At 44.8% G+C, this 12,755-nt stretch overlaps 2 protein-coding genes across 8 annotated transcripts in view; both read right to left on the minus strand.

Annotated features, from left to right (window-relative positions):
• The window catches only part of UBOX5 (U-box domain containing 5), a 38,261-nt gene extending 25,523 nt beyond the window's left edge, over positions 1–12,738 (minus strand). For 2 of the 4 annotated variants that reach the window (XM_006929913.4, XM_003983712.5), the window contains exon 1: positions 12,609–12,738. The gene's annotated coding sequence lies outside the window, so the exon portion shown is untranslated. Of the gene's footprint in view, positions 1–10,376; positions 10,485–11,753; positions 11,886–12,608 lie in introns of those variants that run through there. The other 2 variants (XM_019826750.2, XM_006929912.4) reach the window with 2 other exon arrangements.
• FASTKD5 (FAST kinase domains 5) lies at positions 2,641–12,740 on the minus strand. 4 transcript variants are annotated; one of them, XM_006929910.4, is made up of 2 exons: positions 12,609–12,740; positions 2,641–5,369 (listed from the first exon to the last, which is right to left on the minus strand). In XM_006929910.4, the coding sequence occupies exon 2, from the start codon at positions 5,327–5,329 to the stop codon at positions 2,885–2,887; it is 2,445 nt and encodes an 814-aa protein (XP_006929972.2). In that variant the 5' UTR covers positions 5,330–5,369; positions 12,609–12,740; the 3' UTR covers positions 2,641–2,884. The 4 variants fall into 4 exon arrangements, with proteins under 4 accessions (XP_006929972.2, XP_044909744.1, XP_019682308.2 ...); XM_045053809.1 differs by lacking the exon at positions 12,609–12,740 and adding an exon at positions 12,213–12,597; XM_019826749.2 differs by lacking the exon at positions 12,609–12,740 and adding an exon at positions 11,754–11,891.
• Between the last annotated feature and the right edge of the window lie 15 nt (positions 12,741–12,755).

Consider the following 12,755-nt stretch of genomic DNA (forward strand, 5'->3'; position numbering starts at 1 on the left):
ATCAGTGATGTCCAAGTTGCCAAATTTACTGGAGATTTCTGGTTCTTGCCTTAACTGCTCTCTCCCCAGCAACTGACATGGCGCAAATCGTCTCCTTTTTGCAACATTCTCCTTTCCCATTGGCTTCTGTGCAGCAAAAGTCTAACTCAGCAGGTTTGGTCTGTTCAAATCCTGCACATTCCAAAAAAACTGGCCCTTCACCAGCTCCTTAGGGATAATCTCTAAACTCTTTGAACATCCTTCATGTTAAGACTGTCTGCATACACCTGAGACCTTGGGCCACACCAGACAGTTTATACCAATAGTGGGGGCCTTGGGCCATGCTTTATCAGTTGGCCCTCTGAGAGGGATGGGGACCAAATGAGGTCAGCCACGTGGGTACCCAGTGCAATTGTTTAACTACTTACATGTACTTTAACTTGCAGCAGACCCCCCTCAATAAAAACCCTGCGCAGGCTCAGGTGAGCTTCCCTGGTCGGCAGTATTGGTAAATGTTGGCATCACGGCTGGGATAAAATTAAGAGCTGTCCACATGACTTCACCGGAAGTGGACAACCAGAAGCTTGTGCTTGGTCTCTCCCAGACTCCACACTATGTGCCCTTTTCCTTTGCTGATTTCAATCTGTAGCCTTTCATTGTAATTAAACTGTAACTGCAAATGTAACAGCTTTCCTGAGTTCCGTGAATCCTTCTAGTGAGGGTGGTTTGGGGACCCTTGACAAACTTTTATGCTACCATTTTTCCTGAAGTCTAATTATATCTTCTTTTGTTGTCTTTACCACTGGGTCCCCTTTACTTGGCCCTCCCTACCAGAATACCAGAATGCTAGTATTCTATTCTTGGCTATCTTCTCTCCCCTGCTCCCCAACCCACAATTACCTCCCTCCCGCCTGTCCCAGGCAACTTCACTCACTTGTGGTTCTGACAGCCACCTGTCCTCATCCCCATTTGAGACCCCAGCCTGGAGATTTCTGCCTGGAGGCTCATCTTAGCATGACTGGCACAGATTAACCCTCTAACCAAACACCTTTCCTGCTTTGGTTCCAATTTTAGTTGAGGACTCCGTATCAATGTAGGCACCAAAATCATCATCCCCTAATCCACCCAATTAGCAAGTCTTGCCTTTTTCCCCTTCCAAACATCTCTGAAACTCAGACTTGCCATTCCATAGTTCTGGCCCTCATTATCTCTCACCTGAGCTGTTGCATACATTTGTGAAATATTCTCATGTATCTCATGCACCCCCACCCTCAATCTAGTTCTATTATTTTAACCTAACCGTTCTACAACACGAATCTGCCCAATTATGCTGACTTAAAACTCCTTACAAAAAAAATCCAGTCCCTACAGACTTAGGCTCTTTAGCAATGCCGTTAGTTGTGACCCAGATCTGCTCTACCTCTCTAGCCTCACCCTCTGCCTTCTTTTCACCCCAACTCTTCAGCAAAGCCCAGCCACTCTAAATTCCCACCCATACTCACTAAACATTATCATCTCTGTGCCAGGACCCATTCAAAGCACTGGAGACAAATTAACTAGTTAACTAGACAAAGTTAACTCAAAGGGCCACCTTCCAACAGGGAAAGTAATAAGTAAACAGATAAAGAATAGTTTCTGATGCTGAGTGCGGTGAGGAAAATGAAAGTGAAGATGACAGAGCACAAACACAAGCCACTGGGAGTACTGTTTTAGCACAGGCAGGGAAGCGGGCTTTGAGAGGAGGCCTAAATAATGGGGGCAGGGGTCCTTTTTAAAATTCTCACAGATCCCAAATGCTTACAAAGGTTACTTGTATTAAGTTGCATACAAATATATAGAGTCTATGTATACAATCTCTTTATGCTTGCAACTCTAATGCAACCAAACCTGAAGCCCACCTCATGGGAGGCAATGCATTTCCTTCTTGTCTGAGTTACTTGTCATGAACAACGTTCTACCCGGTCATCAGATTTGGGAATCAATGGCCCAACAGGCAGTCATTTAATTCTACTCTTCTAAGTCCAATTTTAGAGAGACAATATCCCAAAGGGTGGGGAGAGGGAGTACTTATTCAAGAGAAGTAGAAATGCAGAAGAAGGGGGGCTAAGAGAATGACATTAATTAAGCTAAGATAATGACATTAATCCTTGCTGTTTAAAACAGGAAGAACCAGCAACTAAGGATAACCAACCAAATCTAAAGGAGAATGAGACTTTAAAGGGTGTGAAGAGAACATGGTTGGTTGGGGGGGGGGGGAGAATCTTGAAATGTAAATTAAGCTGTAAAAGATTCTTATTTTTTTAAATGTTTATTTATTTACTTTTTACTTTTGAGAGAGAACACAAGCAGGGGAGGGGCAGAGAGAGGAGACACAGAATCTGAAACAGGCTCCAGGCTCTGAGCTGTCAGCGCAGAGCCCGACATGGAGCTTTAAACTCACGAACTGTGAGATCATGACCTGAGTCGAAGTCGAATGCTTAACCGACTGAGCTACCCAGGCACCCCAAAAGATTCTTATTTTAAAATAAAGTATATGAAAACCATTTTTTAAAAATTAGCTTTGACAATGTCTGACTACCCTTTTATCTTACAAATTCAAAATAATCATGAGATAAGGCCAGTAAACAGAGGAAGAAAAATAAGACAGGACGTACTTGAAAATAGGGAATTTACGATGTTTATTAGTTACCTGCACAAATTAGCAACAACTTGTACAATGGGGCCAGGTTACAATTAATTCATGTAACACACAAACTTCACTGTGCCATTGACAAGAGCACAACTCAGTCTCTTCAACAGATGATTTTATTACCAAACCTACATGCTGGCTTTTGTAACTGTTTCCCAACACCTTGCATAGTATACCTCGATAGCCTTTATGAGTAACAATGTCCCTGAAAGCCCTTCAGAGAGCAGAGGTGAACACTTTCTCATGGAGGAACATCAGCTTTTCTAAGCGAGTTCGTTTCAACAGTGGGAGCCATTCCCAGTGGGATAACTCTACTACACGGTACCCAAGCCGATTCAGCTGCCGCCTCTTCATATTGTGCAGTCCGAGCAGATCCCTGGAACCATAGCAGTATTGGTTTTTATTTGTCAACTGAATAGCCAGCTTCACTTGTGGGGCCTGCGTGCAAGCTGGGGGACAAGGGCCAGCCATCTCCATAGCCCCCAATCTGTCTGCCCCATTGCAAAGGGAGGTCCCCAAAGGTATAGGTGCGTTCTCTAATTCCCTTTCCCGCTGTTCAGTCTCTGATGCAATCTCTCCCTGGAAACATTCTCTTGATTTCCCTTTTAGTAGCTGATTCATCAAATCATCTGTAATGCTGACTCCCACATGCTTAAGCCTTAATTTGGCTTCATCCTTAATTGGTATGGCTTCTTTGTTAAAGGGTAATGGCTTCATGTTAACATCAAGCTGGACCTCTAAGTCAGAAGATCGGGTATGAGGCAAAATCATATGGTGTTTGATGTACTGGGGCCCACCCAACATGTTCTCTAGTAAAAAGAGAGCTTCCAGGAATTCAGGCTTTGAGCACATATCCTTCCTTGCTAAATTCCACAGCATTTCCGACCCCTCTTGCTGAAGGTGAGCACTAAGACGATTGCCTCTGTAATCTAGACACTCGATGCCAACGGTACCATCAAGAGTATATAGCTCCTTAGTGAGTTCAAACTTACTTCTCTCCTGAGCTAACTTGACGAACCCTGGACTCAAAGCAAAATTGATGAGCTCTAATGGAAAGTACTCAGAGAATGCCAGGCCTAGCAGGCAGGTGAGCAGGTGTTCTGGGTATCGACTGAACTCAGGCATCTTTCTGTGAATCTCATTTATCAGGCTAGAATAAAACTCTTCTGTATTGGGTGGCTTATAATTCAGAGTTCCAAATGACCACAGAATCTTGGCAACATCTTTACTTCGGCAATATGCCACCCTTGGAGGCAAAGAAGCAGCCACAGCATTCATTATCCCTTCATCCAGGATGCGTAAGGCTGAGCAAGCAAGAGTCAGGTGCATGACACCTTGAACTCCTAGAAAAGGAATTCGCTGAGGAGCAATCTGGCCAAATTGCTTCATGAAATTTCCATGATCCACGTGAGTGAAACGGAACATCTTAAGAATATTCACTAAGGCATAACTGCTCAGATGCTGCATGTCAGCACAAGCCAAGTCTCCAATTCTCCGCATGACGTATTCAGAGAGATTACTACTTGATTTAAAGAACCCCAAACAGATTGTACCAACCTCCTCTAAGTTGATCAAATCTATGTACTTGAGAATCAATGATTCCAGTTTTTGCATTAGGTCTTGGGGTGCCTGACGACTTTCACCTATAATATAAATTAAGTGAATCAGCTGGGACAAGGATAGGTCTTTCCAGTGCAGATTAAGATAACTAAAAAAGATTTTTAAAAACCGAGGTACTCTGCGACCCAAGTTTCGCCAGAGATCAGCCACCAAGAGAAGTTGATCCAGACTCATCTCCCACACCTTACTGCAAAATCTGATTTCATACACACCTAGCACTGAATGGGAGTGAGGGATTCCCAAACTGACAAAGGCCTTCAAAATACTGATCAACTCCGGGACATCAAAGAACTGTATGTTTTTCACACTCAGCTGGCAGAGCAAAGCAAAGCTGGTGCTGGACAGCAAAACAGGATGCTGCTCTGCAGGCAAAGAGCTCAGCTTACAGAAATAATCAGCAATGACTTGAGGCTGGAGATTATCTTGATGAACTGTGACTTTGTGCAAAATTAATTCACCTTCCGAAACAGACAGGGGCTGGCAAATCTCAGATCTGTTATAGCTGTGAAGCTGGTACTCTGGTCTTAGCTGTAGGAAACCTCGGGGGTCTTCAAAGGAATCAAAAATTTCTATATCCTCTTCAACTCCCGCAGGCCTGTGTGAGCCCGGCTTCAACGTGCTGGCCTTAGAGGCAGAAGTCCTGCTGAATTCCAAATCTGGGAAGGCACTGCTGGTCGTCAGGATCCTCTGAGAGGAGGAAATGCTATGAATGTTCTCAACTTTTTTGGCAGGATGGCAGAAGCCGCTGTGTTCTGGAGGCTCCTGTCCCCTCGGCTGTGTGTAGCTTCCCACATTCCAATATGTCACACTTCGGGCTGTGCTGTAGGCAAAAAGACTGCAAAACGCTCGATATCCTAAAGGTTTTAACAACTTGAGAGTGGCTGTTGTTCTGGTGTCAGTACTGATCGTTTTGGCAGTCAGAACACAGTCCTTACAGGTTTGTCCAGGCAATTTCTTGTTTACATGGTGCTTGATTAGAGCTGGACAGGGAGGCGTTCCACAGAAACTACCTGGAAATCTTCGGCATATCGCAAGAGCCATGGGTCACAAATGACTGGGCCAGAATTGGTGGTGCCAGATACTGAAAAAAGGGTAGATGAAGAATAAGTGGCTTCCACCTATCACAATACCAAAATTTACACATTATAAGAAATGGATTAAACTACATTGCTGTCCACTCAAGTAAGTTCAATGCTAGCGAATGCCCAAATGACAAGACAGCATACATCAAGGCTACAAACTGCTTCTCCTTGATATCAATGCATAAAGGGCCCACTTGGGAGAATAAGAAAGTTGGTTAAAGCTGCTGCGCTAACACCAAAAGTAAAAAGCGGGACCTGATGTAAAGTTTAATTCATTATACCCACAATAACCCTCCTTGTTCCTAAGCATGAAACTTTTGACTACAGAATTGTTTTCTCATGCTCATTTCCCACACCTTACTCAACTGTTTTCTAATGCTGCTCCTGCACCTGCCAGAAGATGCCTATTCTCCTGTCCAGGCGACTTATCACAGACTTTGAACCACTATCGCAGAGAGGCACGCATTTAGGACATATACTCAAAAACTCATTTTGGTGGCAGAAGGCAGCAGCCTGAAGCTCTGCTGTCAATTCATGGGTGGGAAGCAAAAAGCATCTCAAAGCTGGGCTCACGGTTCAGGAAACACCAACTCACACGCCTGCCCCGCTGACGTGGAAGGGGAGCAGCACAGCTTTCCTCTGGAGGCAGCTGATTAGCAATGCTGCCAGGGAGTCAGGTGCTGAAATCTTGCCTCTAGCAGTGCAGGTCCCACTTTCCCCCATGGTAGAAACCAGGAGAGCCTACGAAACAGACTCTGCTATACTCTTGCTTTCTCTAAAGGCTTTTAGCTTTCCTCCCACTTGACAAATGCCAACGCCTGACAAGCAAAACCCAGTGAGCCCTGAGCTGCCAAGATGTGGACTTGACAGGGTTGTTGCTGCACAGAATCCCCTGCGGGTTCTGAGGGCGCAAGGGTGACTTTCTGAAATACCTGCCCAACTCCCCTGTCAACCTCTTCTTCCTTCCAGAGCCCATAGCATGAGAACCAGGTGACCACAGGGCAGGCCAGTGGCTCTGTGAGCTACACAGGCTTCTGTGGATGGTAGGAATGTATGCTCTACTTTCTTTGTGAACCAGAGGAGAATTCTTTTACATGAAATCTTTATACGTTTACATCTTTACTATGACCTTGTGGACCATTCCGTCTACCAAGTTTCAATCTATGGGTCCAGGTGTTACAGACCAGGTGTCAGCAAACTATGGTCCAGAAGCCCAAATCTACCCCTCTGTTTTTTGTTTTTTTAAGAGAGGGAGAGGGAGAGGGGGAGAGGGAGAGAGAGAGAGACAGAGAATCTCAAGGAGGTGCTACGCTCCGAGCAGAGCCTGATACAGGGCTCAATCCCACAACCCTGGGATCATGACCTGAGCCAAAATCAAGAGTCGGATGCTCAACCAACTGTTCAAATCTGTAGACCTTCATCACACCTTGGGAACTAGTTCGGAAGAAATAACTGGGGGGGGGGGGGGGGGGGGGGGATGGAACAAAACTTTTTTTTTTTTTTTTTTTACAAAATAACTGTGCTACTCTAAAGCAAAAAATCGGGGTGCCTGGCTGGCTGAGTCGGCAGAGTGTGCAATTTGAATCTTGGGGTTGTAAGTTCAAGCCCCACATTACATGTAGATTACTTAAAAATAAAATGTTTAAGAAAAAAAAAGCAAAAAACTGAAAACAATATAAGTGTCCATCCAGAAGGAGGGGGCTGGCTTACAGGATAAGTGTGTGGCAAGCCTCAGCATGAGAAAATGCACATACAAATACTCCGTGGAACAAACAGAACGCAAATGAGTGCCATCACCTAAAATACACTTATATGAAAGGAAAGGAACTATATAACTTCTTTGTGGGGAGACTTTCCATTATATCTTTGATAAATTAACTTTTCCTTCTTTATTGGCATTGAAACTGTTAATACAGAAGAGTATATGAATTTAACAAATACCTTTATAAGTAATATCATTTTTTTTAATTTCATTTTTATTTGAGAGAGTGAGTGCGCACACGCCCTAGAAGGGGGAGGGGGGGAGGTGCAGAGGGAGAGAGAGAGAATTCCAAGCAGAATTCCAGATTCAGCACAGAGCCTGTTACGGGGCTCCATCCCACAACCCTGGGATCATGACCTGAGCTGAAATCAAGAGTCAACCGACTGAACCTCCCAGGCATCCTGATAAATAATATAATATTATTTTTTATTAAAAAAAAGTTTTTTTAATGTTTATTTTTGAGAGAGAGAGAGAGAGAGAGAGAGAGAGAGAGAGAGACAGGGAGACAGAGCATGAGCAGGGGAGGGACAGACAGAGGGGGAGACACAGAATCCAAAGCAGGCTCTAGGCTTCGAGCTGTCAGCACAGAGCCTGATATGGGGTTTGAACCCACAAACTGTGAGATCATGACCTGAGCTGAAGTCGGATGCTTCCCTGACTGAGTGACCCAGGCATCCCAAACAATATAATTTAAAAACACATTAGGGACACCTTGGTAGTTCAGTAGGGTAAGCATCTGACTCTCGATTTTGTTTGTTTGGGTTTAAATTTTTTTTTTGTTTATTCTTGAGACAGAGTGAACAGGGGAGGGGCAGAGAGAGAGGGAGACACAGAATCTGAAACAGACTCTAGGCTCTGAGCTGTCAGCACAGAGCCCGATGCGGGGCTCAAACCCACGAACTGTGAGATCATGACCTGAGCCGAAGTCGGACGCTTAACCAACTGAGCCACCCAGGCGCCCCTTGACTCTTGATTTTGGCTCAGGTCATGATGTCATGGTTCATGAGTCCAAGCCCCACATGCGGCTCTGCACTGACAGCATGGAGCCTGCTTGGGATTCTCTGTCTCTCTGTCTCTCTGCCTCCCCCTGCAAACACGCACTCTCTCTCAAAAATAAATAAACGTTTTGTTTTTTTTTTACATTTATTTTTGAAAAACAGAGTGAGACAAAGCATGAGTGGGGGAGGGGCAGAGAGAGAAGGAGACACAGAATCCGAAGCAGTCCAGGCTATCAGCACAGAGCCTGATGCGGGGCTCAAACCCACGAACTGTGAGATCATGACCTGAGCCGAAGTCGGACGCCCAACCGACTGAGCCACCCAGGCGCCCCTAAATAAACTTTTAAAAATAAATAAATAAATAAAAGTACATTAAATAATTTAAATTACTTCAATTAATACTACCTAAGCGTATTTAATGAATAAAATTACTGTGCATGCTCCTCAAATGAAAAAAGAACCATTTCCTTGAACATTAATGTTTCTGTTTCGGTGATAGAGAGTCTGCATTTTGAATTAATGTGGTTCTTTTTGAAATGCTAAAATACAGGTTAAGTCCCAAGATGGAAAAAACAACAGCCACAATTATCTTAGGGCCTCCTCTGTGCGAGCCTTCTATGAGGTTTTTTATCTGCATATAGTTCCAATCCTTACAACCTCTCTGTAACGTAGGTTTTATGGTCTCCATGTTGTAGATGAGGAAAAGGAGACTTCACAAGGTTAAGGAACCTGCTGACGGTTACACAGCTAAGGGATGGAGTGGGGTTTGACATCAAAGATCGTCTGATTCCAAACCCACATTGCTGGTGTACTCTAGCCAAGAAGAGTCAAATTCCAGACAAAGAAGTGGGGAGGACCCTGACCAATCTACAGGGTTTCCAGATGCCAGGGAGCTGGTGGGTTTGAACTGGGTGAACTCAAAAGCCCCTCTCACCTCTAATACAGGCGTTACCTTGAGATAGTGCTATTCAGTTCCAGACTACTGAAATAAAGTGAGTGTCACAATAAAGTGAGTCAAAGGAATTTTCTGGTTTTCCAGTGCACAGAAAAGTTATGTTTACACCATACTGTAGCCTGTCAAGTATGCAATAGCATTATATCTAAAAAACACACCTATCTTAATTATAAAATACTTTACTGCTAAAAATTGCTAAGCATCATCTGAGCTTTCATCAAGACATAATCACTGATCACAGATCACCATAAAAAAAAAAAGGAGAAAGGGAATATTTAGTGTTATAAGTCCATCAAAGTATGTGACTGTGTAAATCATGTACAACTTTGACAAAAATTAAATCTGCAAAATGCATGTACTAACAGGAAATTAAGGTATTCTTCAAGAAGACAATCAGTATTCAAAGAAAGTAATGGTAAGTTTCAAGGAAAAGGTTGAAAAGTTTTTCTAGCCCAAGTAATTCCTACTGTCTATAGAACTACTGTTTTCTTTTTAAGCGTTTGTTTATTTTTGAGAGAGAGCAAGCGAGCGGGGAGGGTCAGAAAGAGAGAGAATTCCAAGTAGGCTCCATACGGTCAGCGCACAACCTGGTGCAGGGCTCGAACCCACGAACCGTGAGATCATGACCTGAGCTGAAATCAAGAGTCCGAAGCTTAACTGACTGAGCCACCCAAGCGCCCCTCGAATTTCTTTATGAATGCCCAGTAACAGAAATGATGACAAAATAAAGGATCGTAGAGGCATGAAGAGCTAACTGCAAATGGCAAACAGTAGCTACTTACTTTTTCACCTTGCAAGTTTTACTGTAACTGTATAGACACCATATCTACAAATATATGCCTGAAATATAATCACTTTGGAAGTCTGGTCTTGAGTGCTGTGGGAAAGAAAGGGAAAGAAACACACGGAAGATACAGAACCAATAAAGCAAAACAGTGAGGAGAAAAGGCACTGCAAAGGAGAGGCTGTCTGGATGTGTTGCCTACATAGAGAAAGCACAGCCGAGAGAGTTAGCTCCTCCTTACTTAAGGACTCCCGGAGAATCCCGAAAAAAGCTGGAAAGGGACTGGTAGGAGACAGATGCCCAATCAATAATGCCTGACACGTTCTCTAGAGGTTCAAAGACATGTGACATCAGCACAAAGCTCCTTCCCTAGTTTAAGTGCCACATGTACATCCTCTTCCCCATCTCTCTTTAGGGGTCCTAACAAACCAGAATGGAGCCTCAGAGACCCCTGGCACTGTCCAACCACCCTAAATGATGTAATTTCACAGGAGTGAGGAATCTTACCTTTCCACCTTCCAGGTACAGGTCTGAGCAAGGCCGAATAGCTTCATTTTAAACTACAGTCCAGAAGTTAGAGGAAGGGAGCCAGATGGTGGAAGACAGCCATGCTAACTGTAGATTAAGTATATAACACTCTCAGCATATTTAATTCACCAGTTATTAGATCTCCTCTCTGAATTCTGATTTCCATCCTTTTGCTAGAAAGGTTTAACCCTCCTATGTCCTGTTAAAATTGCCACAAATAAATGAATACTTCAAACTCTAATCTTGTCTTAGCAAATAATTTGTTGAGCAACCCTGAGAATTAAAAAAAACAGAAAACTAACTTCCTCTAGGTGTTAAGAGTCTACCAAGTTTAATGCTCCTGGTGAGGGCTTAGTGACTGACCTAAGGATCCTTAGCTGTTAATGCAAATGCTAACGGGGCTAGACTCTTCTGTGCTTCAGTTTCCACACTGGAGCAGAGCCTACAAGACAGGGATCTACTACTACTGCCACGACAAAGGTCAAACACCAGTGCTAAGGTGTTTAGGTCAACGTAAGTATCACCCAGAGTTAAGCCAAACCAAAATCAATTCTAACAGCCCATCCCCTTCACTTCATTCTAGTTTCCACTCTTATCAGAGAAAACAGCACACCACAATTATCTGTGAAACCTTTTTTTTTTTAGTTTATATAGCCCTTCCTCCCCTTCTAAGACTCTGCTATTCCTCTAACAGAATGGCAAGAAGGGCCTGAGTAGATACAGTCTGACAAGGCCCCACAGATGACTGTTAGAGCCGCTGCTCTTAAAGGATTCCACACACTCTGTCTTTAGAAAATCTCTGGGTATGTGGGGCACCTGGGTGGTGGTTCAGTTGGTAAAATGTTTGACTCCTGGTGTCAGCTCAGGTCATGATCTCACAGTGGTGAGATCGAGCCCCATGTGTTGGACTCTGCATTGGGCATGGAGCCTGCTTGAGATTCTCTCTCTCTCCCTCAGCGGAAAGGGAAAGGGAAGGAAAAGAAAAAAGAAAAGAAAAGAAAAGAAAAGAAAAGAAAAGAAAAGAAAAGAAAAGAAAAGAAAAGAAAAGAAAAGAAAAGAAAATCTCTGGGTATAGCAACAGAGAGCAGACACTCAGGTCCTCTCAGCCCATGTGAATGGAACTGCTAAAGGATCGCTAAAGCAATAGATGGGGAAGGAAACCATACCGTCAAATAAACTAGACCTGCACAACTCCCAAAGGCCTCACCTTCTCTGTTGCATTATGCAACACTGAGTCTCCATATTTCATTTTGGTCTCCCAGGCAGTAGTGAAATCAAGCCAGAGCTTGCCTGAGGCCATTCAGAGCAGTGAGTTGTACAATCTAGTTCTGGAAAAGCGGCTTTCTTACTACTCACCAAGTGTGAGCCAAGTGCGGAAAATAGGAATTCACATTCCAGCTGCAACAAATGACTAGAGCACAGAACACCAGACACGTTGGTGCTAAAGCACTTGGCTGCCAGCTCCATAGGAAGAAGCACTCACTGTCCGAGGGTTGACAGTGAGTAGGCAATGAAGCATGACCTGAGGAAGTGGAAGAGTTTAACTGGTTTAAAGAGGGCCCAAAGCTCCCTGAGTCAGGACAGAAGAGCTGTGTCATGATTTGTACGGAAAGAGAAAGGGCAATTATTTTTCTTACCTCTGGAGAGACAAGGGAGGAAGACATCAATAACGACCTTAGGTATGTGCAACTAGAAACCGTCTGTTACAAACGGGGACAGGATATACACTGTATTGATATTTACTGAAGGCTCAAGTTGACCCGGGTACTAAGCAAAATACCGTAGGGGCCTGCGGACCAGCGGCATCAGCCTCACCTGGAAGCTGGTCAGGAATGCGTCATCTCGAACCTTACCCCAGACCTACAGACCCCATCTCCAGATCCCTGAGTGGGTCGCGTGCACGTGTCAAGTGTGGTAACGAAGTGCCGCAAAACACCTCACTGGATTCCCACAACAGCCCTGTGAGGCAGGCAGTGATCATCTCCGTCTCACAGAGGAAAAGTCAAGATTCAGACGAACCGATTGTCCAAGGTCACAGAACTCTGAGGTGGCGGGGTCGCCGACATTCTGCCTAAACGGGCCTGCGAGAAGAGTCCGCAGCCCGGGCCCGGAAGCGCCCGGCCCTGCGCCGCCCAGGACGGGAGAGGCGGCCAAGGCCCAGGTGGACAGGGAGCGGCCGCCGAGTCCTCATCCGCGGCCGCCGCCACTCACCTGAGCCTGGTGAACACGGGCGCCGCAACACCAGACCCTGGATCCCGCGAGCTTCCGCGCCACCGCCACTCCACCAGCAACACCCGGACCTCACAGCTCCACTTCCGGCCAACTGCCCGCTACTTCCGCCTGCTGCGCCGGTGACGG

This window comes from Felis catus, chromosome A3, assembly GCF_018350175.1.
Source record: "Felis catus isolate Fca126 chromosome A3, F.catus_Fca126_mat1.0, whole genome shotgun sequence".
Lineage (NCBI taxonomy): Eukaryota > Metazoa > Chordata > Mammalia > Carnivora > Felidae > Felis > Felis catus.